Source organism: Thermobia domestica, chromosome 12, assembly GCF_964235325.1.
Source record: "Thermobia domestica chromosome 12, izTheDome1.hap1.1, whole genome shotgun sequence".
NCBI classification, from domain to species: domain Eukaryota; kingdom Metazoa; phylum Arthropoda; class Insecta; order Zygentoma; family Lepismatidae; genus Thermobia; species Thermobia domestica.
In genome coordinates, this window is record NC_137465.1 from 230,916,632 (window position 1) to 230,938,021 (window position 21,390).

At 37.0% G+C, this 21,390-nt stretch overlaps 1 protein-coding gene across 1 annotated transcript in view; it reads left to right on the top strand.

The window, feature by feature from the left end:
* Positions 1-21,390, top strand: part of LOC145665886 (uncharacterized) — a 204,616-nt gene that overhangs the window by 58,117 nt on the left and 125,109 nt on the right. The window contains exon 4 of the mRNA XM_081732995.1: positions 18,568-18,665. Coding sequence (XP_081589121.1) covers positions 18,568-18,665 — 98 coding nt within the window. The remainder of the gene's footprint in view (positions 1-18,567; positions 18,666-21,390) is intronic.

A 21,390-nucleotide genomic window follows, 5' to 3' on the forward strand; every position in this document is an offset into this window, starting at 1 on the left:
ACTGTTGTTATTGTTGTGGGTACTTTGTTTTTTCTTTGTTAATATTTCCCTGTGTAAAATGGCAACGTCATGTTGTAACTGGGAATTTGTTCAATAAATAAATAAATAAATTAGTCATTGTTAGTAAGGTCAATATTTTAATGTGTGTGATTGTTGTGTATGACACATTTTCGCTATCGTTAGGTCTGTCAGATCCAACATACCAATGATGGTATTATTCAGAGAAACTGGGTGGTATTTTGTTTAATTTTATATAGTTTTATAACAGGGTTATCAGAATTAGAAAATTAGTAAACGGGACAATCAACAAATAGCATAATTTAAAAGTTCCACTTAAAAGTCATTGTTATGTAAGATTACTCATTTGAGCGAGGAAGAACTCTCGAGCTTTTGAAAATAGCAGTTTTTGTTTATTTACATTATAAAAAATGAGGTATTAAAACAACACAAAATGTCTACCACTTTAGCGTGTTACTTGTGTGTTAATTCAGCACCAAACTTTTTTCTTTTCTTTTTTTTCTTTTTTTGCTAGTCACGGACGACTAAGTCCCGCCCAAAGGGTACCGCCCTTTATGTCGGGGAAGTGAAGTGAAGTAATGATGGCCATTAGGAAAGTGTGGATGGATACTGTTAGATTAATAAACTTTATTTCAATCTTAAATAATCATAAATATATTCAGAGGACATTTACTGATCAACAGAGCAGTAAGTCATATAATACGGGAAGGGATGGACATTATGACCGTTAACCATAATCATAGCTTAACGTGGATGGGAATGAATGGAAATGAGGTACGCTAGACGTCACAACAATGGGTTTTGTTAGCAAAACAGATGTGGGTTATCTTCTGATCCGTGGTCAATTCCAGATCTAATGGAGACAGAGGAAGCCCAGTTAGACAAGAGGACTACTGTGAATAAGATGGAATGATGCAAGGTGATGCCGTGGCGGTGATGTAGTCTGTGATGAATAGATGGTCTGGACTATCAGGGGGTAAGTAGAAGTAGTAGAGGGTAAAGAGGAGTGAAAGAGGGGTATATCGGAGAAGGACATTTGAAAAATGTAAAGCAAAATGATGCGCTGTGTCTAGAAGCATGGGATGATGAGTTTGAAACCGAGAAGAAATGTAGCGGAGGCGTAAGGTTTAAAGGTGATAAAGAATGTGGGGAAATGGAGTGCGATCGTAGAGTTCATGTGTTAGGCTAGGATGGTTGATACGGAAAGCTAAGCGGAGAGTGTGCCGTTCGAGAATTTGAAGCCTGGTATAAAATGAGGGAGCAGCGGCTATCCAGGCGGTAAAACTGAAGGTGAAAACTGTGTGACAAAACTTTGTAGGTTGTTAAGAGCGTATGTGTTCATCACCCAGATAGTACCGGTGATACGTATGCCGTAAAAGTTTGAGGCGATTGTAGGCTTTAGTACAGATAAACTTTAGACGGACAGTCCATTTAAGATGTCTGTCAAAGACTATCCCTAAATAAGTGACGGTGTTTTGAGGCTGAAGAGGAACGTTGTCAACAAGATCGTACAAGTTGGCAGGGTTGCGGTAGACGCGAGAGCGTTTTTCCGGAGGAAGGAAGATGATGGACTGTGTTTTGGCAGTATTGAGTTTCAGTAGCCAGCTTCTGCACCATGAGAGAAATGTAATAATAGCAAGCTGCAGTGTACGATTTATCTCTTGAATAGTATTAGCTGTTGCAAGAAAGGCGGTGTCATAGGCAAATTAATATAAGCTGATACTCCCTGGCAGTGGCGTATTTATGATTTGGTTTCGGGGACGGCTTTGCTAACTTTCGGGGGAGCTTTGTCTAAAAATGTGAAAATTCTGCAAGATATTTCATATACTTTGCTATAGTAAGTAAGATTTCGGGGCGGCTTAAGCCCAGAAGCCCTCCCTTAAATACGCCACTGCTCCCTGGTATTGGTGGAAATCGGCCACATTACATATATAATAATGGAGATAACAAAGAACCTTGAGCAACACCGGAATGAAGAAAAACAGGATGTAAGACATAGTTGTTGATAGATATGTAACTAAGGCGGCAAGGGAGAAAGTGGAAGATTAAACGGATATAATATAGAGGAAGGCAGGAAGAAAAGAGTTTGTATATAAGATCAAGATGCCACATTTTATCAAAAGCTTTTTCCAGATCGAATAAAACGAGGCAGGAAGGTTTAGATGTGTTAAACTGTATTGTGATATTGGTCGTTAGGCCCACAAGTTGATCATTTATACTGTATGAAGGCCGAAATCCTGCTTGAAGAAGAGGAAGAAGATTCGTTCCAGAATTTTGCTGAATACAAGAGTGAGCTGAATAGGCCGGTACGAAGAGACAGCATCGGGTGGCTTTTTTGGTTTGGAAAACATAAGGGCGATCGATGATTTTCTATGAGTTGGTATGAAGACTGTGCGTAGAATAAACGTATAGATAGCGGCAAGTAAATTAAGATGAACATATGGATCCTCCTTAATATGACGATAGAAAATGTGGTCAGAACCTGGAGCGGACTTGCGATTGCTGGTGATTGTGCTGCGTATACCTTCCACCGTGATAGGTTCAGCATCAAGCACATCGCCTTTCTAACATAAAAGAAATAACTCGTTACTACTGAGAGAATTTGCATTGGTATTTATCGTTTAATACGAGCAAAGCTTTCCGAAATATATTTGGCTCTTATACCAAGTAAAAAATAATGTTCTATGTTTTCTGTAATCGATCACAATAATATTGTAAACTTGTGAATTATTTGACAACAGTTACACTGATAGCAGTGCTTCCATCTATTTTCTTTATCTGTAATTCTTGTCTCTTAGCACGTATGAACAGAGGATGGCACATCTGTTGTCTATGTAAGTGTTGTCAGTCGATTCACAGGTTATAACAATATTATTGTGACTGACTACAGAAAACATAGAATGTTATTAGTTACTTGCCACAAATGCAAGTATATTTGCAAAGCTTTACTCATATCAAACAATAAAAAACAATGCAAATACTCACAGCCAGTAACGAGGTATTTCTGATATGCTCTGAATGTGATATGCTTGGTGTTCACTTAACCAAGAAGCCTAGCCTCTCTTGTGTTTGTTACTGTGTCAACGAGGACCAAGTATTGCAACACTTACTTGCGAGCACAACACAATTACGACACTTAGAGGATTGACGAAAGCTTTAACTTTCGGAGGGCGCTTGCTTTTTGAACCTCATCTGTCATCTTTCTTTTCGCTTCCATCTTCATTTGGGCTTCGGTCCTAGGCTCCTTACTCATCATGACGGATCTCGGCAAGGCTTCCGGCTTATCACATCTCGGTCAAAAAACTCCAGCTTATTTAGGCCCAAACAGTCGGCAGAAGACTCAACCCCGGATTGTTACCGGAACGTAACGGTCAGGACTTAACACTCCTGTTTCTGCTAGTTACGCTGACAGCATAACTAAAGGGTAGCGTATTCGCTCTCGGTCTCTCTTGGATGGTGAACAATCTATCGATCCGAAGAAATAGCGCGTTACATCTATCATTGATCTAAGTGTGAGCAATAATATGGATTGGACACCCAATCCAGTCGATAACTCCAACACATATCACCAACCAGAGCTTGTGTATAACTTCCTGCTGACAGATTATGATCATAAGTATAACACTGCTCGAGCAGTTTTTCAGCAGTCGATTAAATATGTGCCTCGTCCTGAATACGCGAAATTGTCAAAACTCGCAGGGGCATTATACTCAAGTCTAACAGTTCAAACTATGTATCGCATGTGCGAAACAAAGGCACTTTTGAGATCTTTGGCCCAAAGGCTAAACTATCCGCACTAACTCTAAGTGCACGCAAAACTACTACTCCTCCTAGGCGATTGCCAATGCAATTTGTTGTTATATAAGGAGTGGAACCAGATCTCCTCGATGAGTAAATCTATGAAGAATTACATCAGGAAGGATTTCCTGTAAAGCGCTGTGTCCTGGTAAAGAACAATAACGGTGCTACATATCTTGTACCAGTACTCACCGATCAGCCACAGTTGATAGACCAACTTTTGTCCAATGGAGTTTACATTTATCGACTACGTTATAAAGTCGAACCCTCTCGCACATCTCCTCCTCTACCGTTACGATGCGAACGAAGTCAACTGTATAATTCCATCCCACATCCGAGTATACTAATGATATTAAATGTGGCTATTGTTCACTACAGCATGCTACGAAGGATTGCCCCAATCAAAAGGCGCTACCACAGTGTAGTACGTGTCCTGAGAAACATCCAACATATAGTTACACATGCAAAGCTAAGCCACAGGTTGAACCCTCGAAACCAGAACTTGTTGCACCCATAAGGTCTGATGACCGTCCCACTCCACATGCCAATTCTTTACTTCATCCTGTTACTGTTGAAGGTCTGCTCCACTTCCTTATGATTAGTTTACAGAACATCCACCCTTTTCTTCGCACTCACATTCTCAACTAAATCATTCATGCAGCTAAAATCCTGTTTAATCTTCAGCTACATGTGACCTATTCTGGACAAACAGTTCATTTCCAAATCCAATCTATTGAAGTTTACGTTTAATATGGCAGCGTTCATTTGCATTTTTTCGTTTTTTCTTTTGTTTTGGTAATTGCTTATACCTTCTTATTTATGAACATCCACTCCCTGTTGACACATCAAGTACTCTTCACGCAATTATTACAGGACGAACACATCTCAGCCTTCGCGCTCAATGAAACCTATCTGGCTCCTTGCCTACAATGTTACATACCAAAATATAACTTACTACGCCATGATACTCCTTCCGGACCACTCCAGTACGGCGCTACAGCTATCGGCATTACTACTCATCTTCCATACTGAACTGTTACCATGCCTCAAATTTTCAATCTGCCTGAATATAGTATCACTACTATCTACGTTCGTGGTCGCACAAATTTGCCACAATTTATGTTCGTCCAGGAAATATTCTCAACTATGATTTCTTTCGTTTCATTGACACACAATCTCGGCATTGCATTATCATGACAGATCTGGAATTCCATAGTGGAACACAGCGCGACAAACAGCAATTTCTTGATTTTATACAAACTTCCACTTCTGGAGAAAACTTTCACATTTTGCCACAACCTACGAAACCGGCTAGCAACACAACATCTGACGTAGTAATAACCTCGTCTTCTCTTTTTCCTCTTATCAACATTACTGTACTTGATTCAATAGGCAGCGATCATGTTCCTAGTAAACTGGAACTGTAATCTGCAGTGAAGTCGTCAAATTCCTTACCAGCTCGGAAAATCTTTCTCTATCATAAGGCTAATTGAGATCAATACCGATCCACAATCGATGACGCCATTAGCAAACTACACTCAGCGAATTCTTCACTTCTCTTTCTGGATGGCACACACCGCACCGCTTTCAATCTTCGATCAACCGTCACGCCGATCCGACCGCTTCTCATCTACAGCCATCTGAACACCATATTCTGGAACCTAATAATCCACTTATTCAGGCTATAGATTCAGATGACATCAGGGCTATTTTAGCAACCAAACGCAGTTCGGCACTTGGTTTAGACTCCATAACATTTGCTTTCATCAAACAGGCACTTCATTCTTTCATTCTGATTCTAAGTCTCATATATATATATATATATATACACTTTCATTCTGCGTACTGGTTTCTTTCCACTCGATTGGAAGTATTCTAGAGTTCTTTTATTTCCTTAGCCTAAGAAACCACCATCCAACGTACATTCGTATCGCCCGATCCATTTAACAAGCTATCTCTGCAAGTTGTTAGAACTTATAGTCGTTCGACAGTTCCACGCCAACCTCTAAATGCACAATTTTCTGCCGATCTATTAAGCTGGGTTCCGATCCTCAGTACGCTCGATCAGCTCTTAAGACTCACCAGTATTATAACCAATACAACAAGGGATTTCCTTCTTGTTCAGTTACGTTTGATTTGGAAAAGGCATTTGACAAGGTGTGGCATTCTGGATTGATATACGAACTACATAGCTATATGCTGCCCATATCTTACATACGATTAATCAATACTTTTTTTTAACAGAACGTCTTGCATATATTTCTATTAACAATGTTTTATCACACCTCATACTCTTACATTCTGGTGTACCTCAAGGCTCTTCTCTGTCTCCTTTGTTATAGTTACTTTAAGTTGCTGATCTCAGACTCACTCTTCACGTCCAAGTCTATCAGTTCGCTGATGACAGCATTTCTCACAACAGCTCGCACCATCCAACGTATTAATAGACTCATGCAACCAGCTATCGACACATTTGTCCGCTGGTGTCAAGTCCGGAGACTCAGTATTAACTCAGCGAAAACACAATCTGTCGTCTTTCTACCACCACGCAGATGATCCAGAGTGTTTTGCAATCCGAATTTATTAAATATTCACGTGGGCAACACGGCAGTTCCTCTTACATAATCTCTTACTTACCTTGAGGTAATATTTGACACAAAGCTTAAGATCGTTACTCAAGCCAAGAACAAATTAAATCTAGTGAAACGTTTAGTTGGCACCAGCTGGGGTTTACGACCGAATACTGTCCTCCACACTTACAAAGCTTTTAAGAGGAGTACTTTAACCTATGGCCATACAGCTTGGGCCGCAGCCTCCGACAAATTTTATAAACAATCGTCTATAATGGAGCGGCATGCTTTTTGATTGGCCTATCGAATTCACTTACCAAACCCAACCAGACTTCTCTACGATATCATAGATTTTCCACCGTTGCTCACCCATCTAGAAGAGCTTCGCATTCGTTACATTACGAAACGTTTTGATTTACGACACCCAGTGCTTCAGGATATACTACGCTATGACCAAGACAATGATACACAGCCACCATACGTTGACACCCCGCTCCAACACTATCTCACACTGTACCTGTACCATTTGGAAATAGATCCTGCCAATCGAGACCCAGAAGTATTTGCCATACATCATCCACGCTATCTGTCATCTTCCATATATCCATCATATGCACAGTAATCACCTACTGACATGTGCCTCCCCTGTCTATATCAGTTCCTGAATAGCCTCAGGAACAGAAGATGACTGCATCTGTCCACTAACAGAACTTTGTGTTGTGGCATCCAGTACAATTCATCCTCATTTCATTTCCCTATCATTTCAATATTTTTTGCTTTGAATTATTTTTCCTGTTACTGTTTATTATTGTTATTTTCAAGCACTTAGCCTTCATGCACTACCACATTCATTTTGTTTTTCTCGTTTCATATTTCTCTGCCTCCATGCACACGCACATATTATCTTTATGTTATTGTTACTTGCTAATTTATGTATGCTACTTGTTATAGCTTATGTCTATTGTGTCTATTGTATGTATACTTTGTGCTATTTCAACACTTCATTTTTTGCTGTGTAAGCATATCCGGTTTTAATTTTTATACTCTATTTTATTGGATCAAAAGATCCGATATATTTAAGTATTTCAGGCAAAAATTTTCTTCTAGGCCTTATATCTCGAGCACTACATATAGTGTACCCAAACCAAAACTAACAATTTACTCACTATGATGAGCTTATTTCGTAAAAAATACGAACACTCGATTTAGGGGCCGTTCAAAAATTTTGTGACCTCTGATTCAAAAAATGCAATATATTTCATTCTATCAAACATTTTCTTTTACGCCCCATATTTTGAGAACTACATATAGTGTAGTCAAACCAAAACTAGCAATTTACTCACTATGATGTGCTTATTTCGTAAAAAATACAAAAATTCAATTTAGGGACCGTTCATAAATTTTGTAGCCCTTGATTCAAAAAATTCAATATATTTAATTCAATCAAACATTTTCTTGTACGCTCCATATTTTGAGAACTACATATTGTGTAGTCAAACCAAAGCTAACAATTTACTCAGTATGATCTGCTTATTCCGTAAAAATACTAAAACTCGATTTAGGGGCTGTTTAAAAATTTTGTGGCTTATGATTCAAAAAATTCAATATATTTCATTTAATCAAACATATTCTTGTACGCCTCCTATTTTGAGAACTACATAAAACCAAAACTAACAATTTACTCAGTATGGTGTGCTTACTCTGTAAAAATATGAAAACTCGATTTAGGGACCGTTCAAAGATTTGTGGCCCCTGATCCAAAAAATCCAATATATTTCATTCTATCAAAAATTTTCTTGTACGCCTTATATCTGGAGAACTACATATAGTGTAGTCAAACCCAAACTACCGCTTAACTCAGTATGATGTGGTTATTCCGTTAAAAAAATGTATGAAAACTCGATTTAGGGACCGTTCAAAAATTTTGTAATCCCTGTTCCAAAAACTAATTATTGGTCAAGTTCGCAATCTTTTGATGCATTTTGTGGATCATTCCCAAAATTCTTGTTTTAACATTTGAAAGGAACCAGGATCGATTGTCTCTTCAAGTCAAATTTTTTGATGACTGAATTTCTTGTAGAAGGATTGGTCTTTGTAGTTGAAAAGTCAAAACACCTCTTACAAGTAGTAGTAGCATTGTTCCGGATATATATGTCGCTGTTAGGAGTATTGTGTCACTTTTACGGGTATGCGCATGCGTGTTACTGTTAGGAGTATTGTGTCACTGTTAGAAGTATTCTATTACCGTTATGAGTGTTGTGTCACTGTTACGGCATGTGTGTTACTGTTAGATAGAGGTATGTCGCTCTTAAGAGTATTGTGGCACCGTTACAGGTATGCATCTCAATGTTATGACTATTGTGTCACTATTACCGATATGCTTGTCACTGTAAGGAGTATTGTGTGTGTTTAGAGTGTTGTGTTACTGTTACGGGTATGCAAGTCTCAGTTAGGGGTATAGTGTAACTGTTAAGGGAATCTTATATCTTTTACCGCTGGTTTCTCAGTTCCCATAAGATAACATGTAAATTTACTTCTTGAATATCTAACGAAATATGGTACTCAATAACTTAAAATTCTCCATACGAATACAGAAAAGCAATAGAAATTGGATGATTGTTTCAATTTCAAGCTTAATGACGTAGATCAAGAGTAATGAACGTTGTTTTGGTAACATTGTAAAAGACTATCTTTTACAGATTGGATGGAAGCTTGTCTGCTCCAATTTGATCTTTGTAAACAGGTGTACTGTTGACAGTCAGAGATTTCCCTCCTCCCTGTCAAAACCTTTTCCAATGGGTGTGGTAGAACGTCTCATGCCATTTGTTTCGTTAGTTTCTGCAACTTTGGGAAGTGAATCCTCATATGAAAGATTATTATAGTATTTAAAGCAATAGGAGTAAACTTAACCGTGCAGTGATACAGTCTTATATTGGTTTCACTTGAGTGCTAATTCTACGAGTGAAAAAGTCAGATTTCTTTTTCTAAAAAAATGTGATTTAGAGAATAGAACAAAAAGACTTTTGAACTTGCCGCATCGATGGACCCTTCGCTTTCAAGAAACGATGCGAAAAATTTGTGCCTTGGGTGAGATGTTTATCAGTGTCACAAGACAAGTCCCAACATGTTGGAGGAAACATTCTGATTCTCTGATTTATGTGTGCTCTTTTAAATATATTGGTTTACCTTGAATAGTCGTGTGTCTTTCGTATTCTTTGCAATGGGAAGTTAAATGGCATGCGACTAACTTGGAGATGTGTTTTTTTTTGTATGTAAATAATATAAAAAAATAAAATAACTTACTATGTGCTACCTAATATATAGGAAAACTTATCGAAGGTCTGAAATTAAAGAGTTATTTTTAGCAGTGGTAATTGGGCGTTCGAGATTTTTCTTTTTTTAAAAAATTAGAAGAAAGAATGCCTTTGTGGTAGAATTCCAGTTAACTATGAAAACAAAGACAATTTATAATATTTCCAGTGTATTTTAGAGTAAAAGAAGCTTGATTAAACATTTTCCGGTCGATTTACGACAGCTTAATTGAAACCTGAACGAGTTTTGAAGTCTGAAGTTATTAGCGATTATATGAAGAAATCGAAGAAATATGTACAAACCCAAATCTTCACCTGTGTCTTTTATACAGTGGATCCATATTGAACTCCCGTCACATCCATACTTGAGATAATCCTAAACGGATGACGAAGAGAAGCGTGCTGCTACGAAACATAACACAGTCTTGTTTTTGATCACCGTCGTACAATCACGTACATCCACCGTTATTTTCCTTAGATAGACGCTAGTTCATATTTTCTTCAACGTAAGCGAGGTAAACTGTATGTATTGTCGGGAGAACGGCGTATCTGTAGCAACTATTTGAACGTTCTGTTCCCATAATAAATTGTGCCTGAAAATTTGACCCATGTTGTCTCCTGTCTGAGGAACCTTTCTTTCCTATCCTGCAACAAGGTATCTCTTTCCTCCACTGGCGTCTCTGGCATGTAAAATTTGGGGAGACATCGAAGAAAGTGATTTAAATGGTGCTACCTAGCCCAACCTATTTATTATCTTCGATTCCATTTGTTTCCTTTCTGCTTACCTTCACGAACCCCCTAAGGTATATCAAGAACTCTGATATAATTGTTTCTCAGCCTGAATAATATATTCCAAATAAATGTAATTATTATTATTTATAAGTTATGCTGTCGTTAGTAACTAAATTAAATTAGAATAAAATATTGAATATTTTGTACTTCCAAATATTGGGGGGTACGCGTCCCCTTCATCCCCCACGCCAGAGACGCCCTATAATTCTAATATTAGTTTTTTTTTTTTTTAAGTTTTGAGGGCTGTAGCTCAGTGGTAGAGCGCTTACCTCTGGTGCGTGGGGGTCTCTGGTTCAATCCCCAGCCAAGTGAGTTAGTGGTGGACAACATCGTGTCCGTGGGTTTTCTCGGAGTTTTCTTCTCCTTCCACATTATCATTCCACCAATTCTTTCAGCATCATTCACATGCTTTAATTCATCATCATCGTATCCGTTAGCCTCGGTGCATAACGGTGAGACGTTAAGTTAAAAGAAAAAAAATGTTGACCTTTTAATACCAATTAATGAATCGTGCAATAAGGAACATCATGACAATGTAAACAGAAATGAATAGTTTTATGTTGTAATTTCAATGCTTAGGAATCCCAGAGTAACTGAATATATTAGTAATAAAAGTCACAAGTTTTTAACTCAAATGAATTTTGTCTTGTCATCATTTGTTAACGTTACCAGATAATATCTCGGAATCTAATGTACAGACCGATCTTAAGAGGAAAACGAGTTCGTGCCATTTCAACTACAACGCATTAAAATAAATAAAATGGTAATTAATAAAATCCACTGGAGAACTCCGATATTTCTGTTATGTTAGTACATAAACTGTGCACGTACCAGAGGTGAACGCTCTATCAAGTAATAAGAAATGATCACATGAATTACTTGCTAGCCCACTGCTGCTTTTTTTAAAATGGGGTAGCTCAGTGTTAGAATGTTCACCTTTGGTGCGTGGGGTCCCTGGTTCGATTCCAGCTCGTGTCAAGTAGACTTTGTGGTGAAAAACTCCATGTGTGTGGGTTTTCTCCGGGTTCTCCCGTTTCCTCCCACTTTATTAATTCCACCATTTCATTCATTTCTCACCACCACCGTCTCCTTTAGTCTACGAGTATAACTGTGGGACGTAAAACTTAAAGATTTTTCAACTAGTATCAATGACATTGCCCTATACTTCGACATACATACTTCTTAAGCTTTAGAGTACAACATATTAGAAACACAATATTTTTGTTCACTTCCTTCTATATGAGGGCCAATAATTGCTGAACATCCCTCGTATTATAGATGCTGTCACTCGTCCTCACTTTCAAATAATATAATCCTTATATTACTCACCCTTAAACAGAGGTAAAAGTGGATCCGAAAAGGTAGGGGGACGCCTGACGTCACGCGTCCCTTGAGCCTATCTTTGTCTATTGTAACTTCGTTTTAGAAAGTAGGATGACGTCAAGATATTTTCTGGAAGCGAGAGGACGACGTCCCCCGCGTTCCCCCTCACTTTTACCCCTGTCCTTAAATAATATTGAAACGGTCGTCCTCATTTGTTCACACGCAACACCCTCACTTTCAAATAATACTAATGCCATCACTCGCCCTTATCATCATGTACGGAAATAGGGGTAAGTAATGTGAGGGCACCTCTCGTGAGATAGAAATGGGTCGATTCCCGAGAGCACAGATGTTTACGCCAGGAAATTGCATCGCTAGTTCAATTAAAAATTTAGAAATCTGGTCCGGAAAGCTAGAAACAACAGGAGTGTACTCAATATGCTGACCAGTGACTACACAACACTTAATTTAAAGCCGCCAGGACGACCTGCTATAGGCATAATAGGCTGTAATAACTAGACATCGGATTTTTATGCAACTGCATATTTTGTTTCCTTATATCACTCTCTGTTAAACTTGGTAGGGGTGTCTAACAATAATAATACAGCTCGAATTTGAAGTTTTATAGTGCGTATAAATGAATATTTCAAAGGTTAGAGCATTCATTAGTGCTTAAGAGCATATTCTGTAAGTATTTATTTCAGAAGTACAGTATGCTTATACCATGGATTAGATCCAGTTTTAGTTTGTACGTATTTTCAATGTATTTACATGTCTATTCAACAGAAAGCCTTTCTGTATGGATGTTGGAAGAATGTCTAGTTTGTGGAGAACTAATAATGTTAGCAACCGATTAGCAGAGCAAAGACGATTACATTGTCAAGTCATTAAGAGAAATCTGATAATGATAAGGATATTGTAATATCGTGTCGACATCAATCAGGCATGTAGCCAAGGGGGGGTCCGGTCCCCCTTCGAGACCAGAAATGAAAAAAATTAAGGAAGGATGAAACAAAATAAAATGAGAAAAAGGAAGATCAGCGTTTAAATTTTTTTAAAAAAATACAGGAAGCTTTTGGTTACTCTTTCTTATGAGTAGATTTGTATTATTTGAAATACATGGTGGCGAAGTGAGCGAGATATCCTGGAAGAGACAGGGAATTTGAATTTTTTTTGAAAAGTTACGGAATTCTCAGAATTTCTGCTGCTAGTCAGAAAGATTTCAAGCGTCCGAAAGCATAGTGCCGTTGTGTAACAGCGTGGACATTTTTTTATCACATTTTTTCGTCATTGCATCCTTGTAGTATTAAACATGTTATTTCAAAAACAATTTTCTACTGCTCCTTTATTAACCTGTCATTTAGAGCAGTCAGTAGTTGACGGAATAATACAAACAAAAAAATTATGTGGAAAGAAAGTTCTGTTAACGTTTGATTCAACACAGAAAGGAACGCAGAAATGTACAATGTTTTACGAGACATTATTGAGTATGTACTTTTCATAATAGTTGTCATAATGAAAGGAAAATTGTTATATTTGAATGAACAGAGGAACAACTTAAATATTGTAAAATCTTTTTCAATACGTTTTTTTATTCTTTCACTCGAGATTTTTTTCATAGTTTATTAAAATACTTACCAACATATCCTCATTTTATTGTCCTAACAAACCAATATATGTTGATAGTAAAGTAGTTTAGATTGATCAAGCTCCTGGGCCTTCAGAATTTCATGTTACGCCTCCCCCTTCCCCCCGTTACGAAATCCTGGCTAAAAGAACCAATATATGTTGCAGTAAAATAGTTTAGAATGGTCGAGCCCCTTGTGTGGTGACCACAGTATTTCATGTCACGGACCCCCCCCCCCCCCCTTCACGAAATCCTGGCTACGTGCCTGCATCAATTCAGAAACAAGAGACGCGGTGAATGCTGCTCAGAGAATGCTTATCTCTAAATTAATGAAGTTCAGCAGGAGCTCCAGTCAGTTCCTGATAAATTCGGGCGCTCTGTGGAAAAGAAATTGACTGTTGTTATTGCCAGAAGCTCCGACTTCAAAACAGTTGAAACTATAAGAAGATACCTTCAAGGTTATATTTCAGTTTTCCGGAAGATATAGATACTAAATAAACTTATTCTTCTCTATAAATATTGTTCAGTAACATCTATTGATGTTAATAGATCATTTTCTGGCTACAAATATCACAAACTGACATCAAAAAATAAAGAGAAGCATCTTGTGATATACTGTAAACCTAATTACAGGAAGCAGCAAATTCTTAAAAACGAGATTATTTTTCTTTTGTACAGTGGAAATGTGTAGAACTGTGAGGCTCGCATTGTTTCGTATAAAATAAATACACTCTAAAATGCAAATCTGAAGAAAAATTAGAGATCGTGTTCTCATATCACTGTGTTCAAAAATTAGGGGTATGTAAACTGTAACTTCATAAAAATAAATTCTGAAAAGATGTCCCTAGAAGGTAAAAAAAAAGTGCATATTTTAACACATTTAAAGCATAGTTGTATGCATATTTCATAAAATCCTAATCTAGCATGTCTAGTAATAACATAGAGTATTTAGCTTAGATAATATGATTTGTAGCCTAGGCTGCATGCGGCGGGAAGCAAAGAGGTATTTGCCTCCCTTCGATTCTGGAAGAGTATTCAGTTGAATCAGTTCTTGAAAACACATGTCAAAACATACTAATTTGCTCTCAGAAGCTGTACATTATAGTACTTTAGTTTATTTACTATAGTTAATAAGAATATGCTTAAGTAATTGCTATTTGATATGATGTGTTAAGTGCAAGTGTAGGCGTGAATCAAAATTTGTGTGTGTGTGTGTGTGTGTGTGTGTGTGTGTGTTGTGATGTATGTGTAACTTGCTAGTATGTTGGTTTTTTGCTCCCATCCGTGAAATCGCTTTCGCACCCCATCCTGGGCGAAATCCTGTAGACGCCTTTGTTTCTAGCGCCATTAAATTCATATTTTAATGAAAATTGTTGGCAAGAAAAAGAATAAAACATAATTACAATGAAAACTTAAAAAAAAAAAAATTGAACTACACCACAAATTTATATTGTTGAGGGTGATTAAAGCTATGGTGGTTTGATTTTTTTTTTTTTTAATATCTGATGGGATAATAAAAGAAAAACTGTAAGATGAAAACCCTGCAGAAGCAAAAGAAAGAATTTACAGAAGAACCAGTGGTCGAAACAATGCTGGATAAAGAATAGAACAAAACATAGAAGATGAAATTTGCTACGAATTCCTCGTTATTTTTCAGCATTTTTGGTTGAAACCACCGCCTGCTTACCTGCTTCAATTATAGGTCTGTGCAGATTGGCTGCGAAGAAAGCTTCGGGAAATCCATCCCGTGCTCTTTGAATTACAGAGTTATTAATTTTTCCCTTCAAAGAGTTCTTTTCTTTCATTTTTTATTCCTTCATTTTTCTCTGGAAGAAGTAAATTCTATTTTTTTTGTAAAAAGAAAATGGAATTATAAAGAGAACACAATAGAAACGGCGAATAATTTTTAACAGAAAGCAATTAGTGTTGATTTCAAGGAATTGGTATATAGGATTAAAAACAATGGAAATTGATACAAAGAGAATATCAATTGCGGATTTATTGGAAATCAAGATTCCAAGAAAGATATGTAACCTGATTAAGAAATAAGAGATAAACTTACAAGAAAAGAAAATTCTTTCGTTTTAGATCTAAGAAGTTGGCACAAGAAACTCTAGACGTTAGACTTCCATCTTAAATTAATAGAATATAAATAAACATTATTATACATTCTAATGAGAATAGACAATACATTTTTCTTATTGTTTTACTGATATGTTAAGGTTGATAGCCTTTTCGGGATCCCAATTGCTTAAATATACCTTATTCACACAATGTTTTAACAATACACATTTAAAAACACCCAGTACGAATTCACAAATTGGGCCCAAACTTGGACGTGTTAGGTGGGGGCACATTCCCTGCCCCAAGTTCTAAAATGCTAACCCAATTTAGAAGACACATGTGTAGCATGTAGGTCGTGAATATGATCTCCCTCTTAGAGCTCTAGTTTCCCCTCTCCCCGAAATCGAGAAGACTGGACAAAACACTGGCATAAAGTGATATCTAGTAATGATACTTACTGCTCCCCTTATTTGACGTCGATTCCCTCTTGCCTCTTGCACAATATAGCGGTCATCCGCTGCTGTAGTTGGCCGTCGTCGACCATAATCTCCTCCTCACTAAAAATTGCCACTTATGGTCCGGAATGTTCCCCATGCACGTAAAACACTGTTATACGCAATACCTTACTCCTGGACCATCCTCACCCCACTTTGTCCGTCTTCCAATTCCCCGATGATTTCCCTCCTTGGGAATTCACTCAAATGTTGTCTCCAGGCCTTTTTGTTGTAATACCTCAGTAATGCACTTCAAGATCTCTCTGATTGACACAGTATCTCATTCCTTTCATTCAATTGCTTAGTGTTGGGGAAGCAGATCCATTCGGCGCTACGGTCACATTGATATCACGCTATGCATTTTGCTGCCAATACACATATAGGAGATTTCTGCCGGGCTTTAATTCAGTTCCACGAACTACGCAATATTTCTGTTACTTTATTTATCTCGACCTGGAGTGTATTATCAAGAAAGTAAATGTTTATCGAATGTAAATTTAGCTAAAAAGAACATGGTTAGAGTTCCTATGGCCTATTGTTCTGTTCATGTATCTGCTCATAAACAGTACACATAGTGAATTCAAATAAAAGTTACTAATATATACTGATATTCACTATTACTTATTGTACTTGTAAGATTAATTTTTAACGATTTTAAGTTTTTTCGGTCGTTTTCGACCGATATTGTAGTGTCTTAAAGATTCGATTAAAAGAGAACTAACTGTAAAAATGCTATTTAGTTCCGTTTTTTTTTTATTATCATTATTTTCCAAGAGAGGAGGCATTCAAGAAAGCCTTGGAAAGGTCTATATGCTTCCGAGCGTCAGAACATAGGGGGGTATGACGTCATCAATTTACAAATTCCTTTTTTTTAATGAGGTCTAACTTCAACGTTTTTTGGTGAGCTTCTTTTTAATCCTAGAATCCTAACATTTTCCATAAACAATCAGTGGACCCATTAGTTTTTATGAGAATTTTTTTCGGATCTCTTCGTCAACAAAGAAGGGGGTTCAGATGGACAAAAGGGTAGAAAAGGGATATTTTTGACCAAAAATCCGACTTTCGCGATTCTTGCTCCACTCGGCTACATGATAGGGACATTTCAGTAGTACTTTCTGAAAGCCTACTCGATTCTGAAAAGAACGACGTATGTATCATCATCCTACGATAATTAGGGACGTGTCAGGAAATTTTTGAAGTTTGTATAGTATCCTTGGGAAATTTCGGAAATAATCGCAGAAGAGGAAAATATTTTTCCCGCCCTGAGTGTTGAAGCTAGGAGATTGGCATTTGGCACAAGTAATTAGTACCATAATTAATATTTTTTAAAGTGGTTTTCAGATCTCTATGTTAACCCACGGCCGCGCCAGAGGGCCCCAAAACGGGAAAGAGGGACTTTTCAGGAAAAATCCCTATTTTACTCAATTTTTCCCTCCTTAGGGACGTCCGAGGGACATGAGGGTAATACAATCTGAAAGCTTGCTCTATTCTGAAGAGAATGGTGTGTGAATCGTGATCCTACGATAATTAGGGACGTTGTCAAGAAATTTTTGAATTTATATAGGGTATTCTGGGACATTCTGGGAATATTCGCAGAAGAGGAAAATATTTTTCCCGTCCTTAGTGTTGAAGATAGGAGATTGGTATTTGGCACAACCAATTAGTACACTACGTAGTATTTTTGAAAGTGATTTCTGGATCTCTATGTTTACCCGGGGCTACGCCAGAGGGCTCCAAGCCGGAAAAAAGAGATTTTTTCCAGCAAAAATCCCTATTTTCATCAGTTTTTCCCTCTTTAAAGATGTCTGAGGGACATGCGGGTGATACCATCTGAAAGGCTACTCCATTCTGAACAAAACGACGTGTGAATCATAATTTTACAATCATTAGGGACGTGTCAGAATTTTTTTAATTTGTAGGGTGCATTTTAGGGAATTTTTGGGCGTTTTTTGATGCTCTCTCAATATGGGTAAAAAATTTTCCCGCTCTTACTATTCAAGACAGGAAATTCGAATTTGTCACAAGTAATTAGTACACTACGTAGTATTTTTCCAAATTTTTGGAGTTTTGTGCGCAGACCCGGTAGGAAGAAGTTTTTTTGGACAAAAAATCCCGATTTTCCCTCAAATAATTCCCTTCTGGTACATTATAGGGATATGTAAGTGGTACCGTTTGAAAGGCTGCTCCATTCTGAGAAAAACGAGGTATGAACCATGATCCTAGGGTGAATAGGGATGACACTGTCGCTGCTTATCTGAGACTCAAGAAAAACGCCGAAAAAGGCAAGAATTTAAAAGGGTTAAAGATACTTGAGGCGTGGAGTTGAATTTTGATCTTGTAAGGAATCTTACATAAACCTTTTAGTACAGATGATGTTTTGTTTGCTTCCAACACAAATATCTATGCAGATGACAAGGCCATTATAGCCATTAACTGTTTTCTTTCACCAGCCTCGAATTATGCCTTGTAATTTTATTAATTGTGAAAAAAATATGAATGTTATATGGGTAAGAAGCATTTTAATTTAAACTATGCAAGTTCACTTATGAATGCATGTCTTTCAATTCCAGATATTTGAAGATGTATGCCAACAGAAGTTCCTTTGTGAGTTGGCCGCAAACCAGAAGGAATACTTCCCTATTTCGGATATATTTCTTGGACAGCTTAAGTAAGTAATTAGATGTAGGATCAGTTGCTGTAAATTTATCGAGTTTGGACTTTCGCTTATTATAAAATTTTGTCATAAATGCTATATGGGAGCATTTTAATTACTTTTTTTAATTTTCATGTCGGTAGAAATGATGGATGTTTTTAAATTGGGTGCGGGACTATTTTTGTATGTTACGTTCCAAACAGCGAGTTTAATTTATAATTTACTGGAAAACTGTTAATATGCAATGATAAAGTAATAGTGCAGGGGCATAAAAAAATATTTCCTAGTCCGTAGGATTTTGAATGAAGAAATATTATGAGTAATCGCGATGTATTTGCTATGGAGCATATAATCATTTACTACCAGGTGTTTTGCCTGATTCCATTGCAGACGGGCTGTAGCACGTCATAATTTCAAGATGGCTGCCAGAATTGATACTAATATCTTTTTATCTGCAACTCGTTTATGGTTAATTCTACGCAAATTTAGAAATAACGTTTTTTTGTTCGGAATGATAAAAGGCAGAGAAAAGTTATTTTTTTTATATATATATCTGCTACCGTTTGAGAGATATAGTCATACTTTTAAGTTTTCTCAGTTGATTTTTTTTAATTCAAATTAAATTTCTGTTCTTTTCTATTTTCTGAGGAAGAAATGCCTGTTGAGTACAAAATTACAGAATCTACCAATATTCAAAGATTGCCAATAAGATCTTTCTTTTCTCATTCAAAAATTAAGGATGCCCTAACATCATATCTCGCAAATAAAGCCATATTGCATGCACAAAAGATTAAACAAAAACTAATAGTTAGTTACAGGAATGAAGCAAAGTCATCAGATGGAAATGATGTTAGAGAACTTCAAACACTCAAGAGGAAGATTATACCAAAATTATTCTCCATTCATTGTACATCTTATGTCATTCTACTGCCCTGCACATATATTCACCAGATACAGACGTTTTCGTTCTTTCACTGTGGTGGTCGCAACATTTACCGAAAGACCCTATGTTCATTACCGAATTTGGTGCTAATAAACGATTTATTGATATCAATATAGATTATTCCAGTGTAGGACCGACAAAAGTTCAGGCATTTTTTAGCTCTTCATGCATTTTCGGGAAGTGATATTACCGAATTCTTCAAGAATAAATTCAAACTAGCTTTCTGGAATGCTTTCCAAACAACAGTTCTTCAGGCTTTGGCATTACTTGGATCTCTAAAAGAATTTAAACTAGAACATGAGAAACTAGCCGAATAATTCATTTGCCAAGTTTACTAGCCAGGAAAAACAATATCAGACATAGGTGAATTGTGCTGGTGGATGTTTTCAAGAAAAGATATACAAAGTGAAAATTTACCTCCAACAAGATCCTCCTGACACCCCGTATTTTAAGAGTACATTATCAAGTTGTGGAGTGGCGCAATACTGATAAGCAACACTCAAACCTCTCAGAACCATCACAGTTTGAATGCGAGAAATCTGGAAAGAAGTATTATCCTAGTTATGAGTTCGATGTCATATGCAGCGGAATGGTTATTGAAACAAGTGCGTTGTTGTTGTGGGAAAGGACATTATGTTGTAAATTACATGTGTAAAACACAGACTTTACTGCGTAAGTGTGATGGCGATGAAGAGATCTGCACTAACAGTAATTTTGCAGACAATGATGAAGAGCCTTTGGACTCGGAGGATGATCTGTGAAGTTTTCTCTACATAATATTTTTACATATTAATTATAATTTTTTTAAAAAAAATGTTAAAAATAATAAAATTGAAACACCTAGAAATTTGCAATCTTCTTAGAATATTACATGTGAAGACAACCAACGATAAGTAATAAATAACCCAGCAAAGTAATTTTAAGTGTTGCCATTGGTAAATTTGAATTGGTACTAGAATATTCATTCTCCAAAATATAGGTTAATGCAGCGAGAACAATGATCCGAACGGTTTTTACGTGGGAAGGTAGAAGGGATGTGACATGTCAAAATAATCGAAAACAACGTGTTGAATCCACAGATGTGGTCGCTGAAGGATAATGACACTCCTGATGCTGTTACGTGCAAGCTTAACTGATAAACCTTTAGATCATACATTTTGAAATCTTATAGAATTCGTGCATTTGCCGTGCAAAGACCGACTGGTTTATGTATCGCGTTGCAGAGGAGGGAAGTTGCAAATTTAATAAAAATCGCTGTAACTGTTTTATTGTAGCAACTACTGTAAGTGGAGTTTTTCCTCCGATCTGTCTCAAGTTTTGAGGATCACAACTAGATACTCATAAAAAATAATTCTAAAAATTTGGCGTAAATCGATTGAAATAGGGGCGAGAAGTAGCCCGGACAACAGATTGATAGCTGTTGAAAAAATGTAAGAAAAATTGAAACGCACTGTATATTTCACTCGATCAGTTTCAAAATTCGTAGGGCAAAACAACCTTAAATTTGTAGAGCCTTTGAAGGCTATCCACCAAATTGGTGTAATTCCGTTAAATAAGGGCTGAGAAAAAACTCAAAAAAGAGGCGAAAAAACCTTCAAAAATCCCCGTCAGAAATTATCCTTTCAGATCGGCAACCTCGCTCTCCTTAGTTATGAAACGAGTTGCATAACATGAGTGGTACTCAAACCAATAACATATTTCCTTTTGTACAAATTACGGAATTTTCCTCCGCCTGTAGTCTTGGAGGAAAGTTTGATATATATGTTGAGAAAACTGAGAAAACTGAAAACTATGACT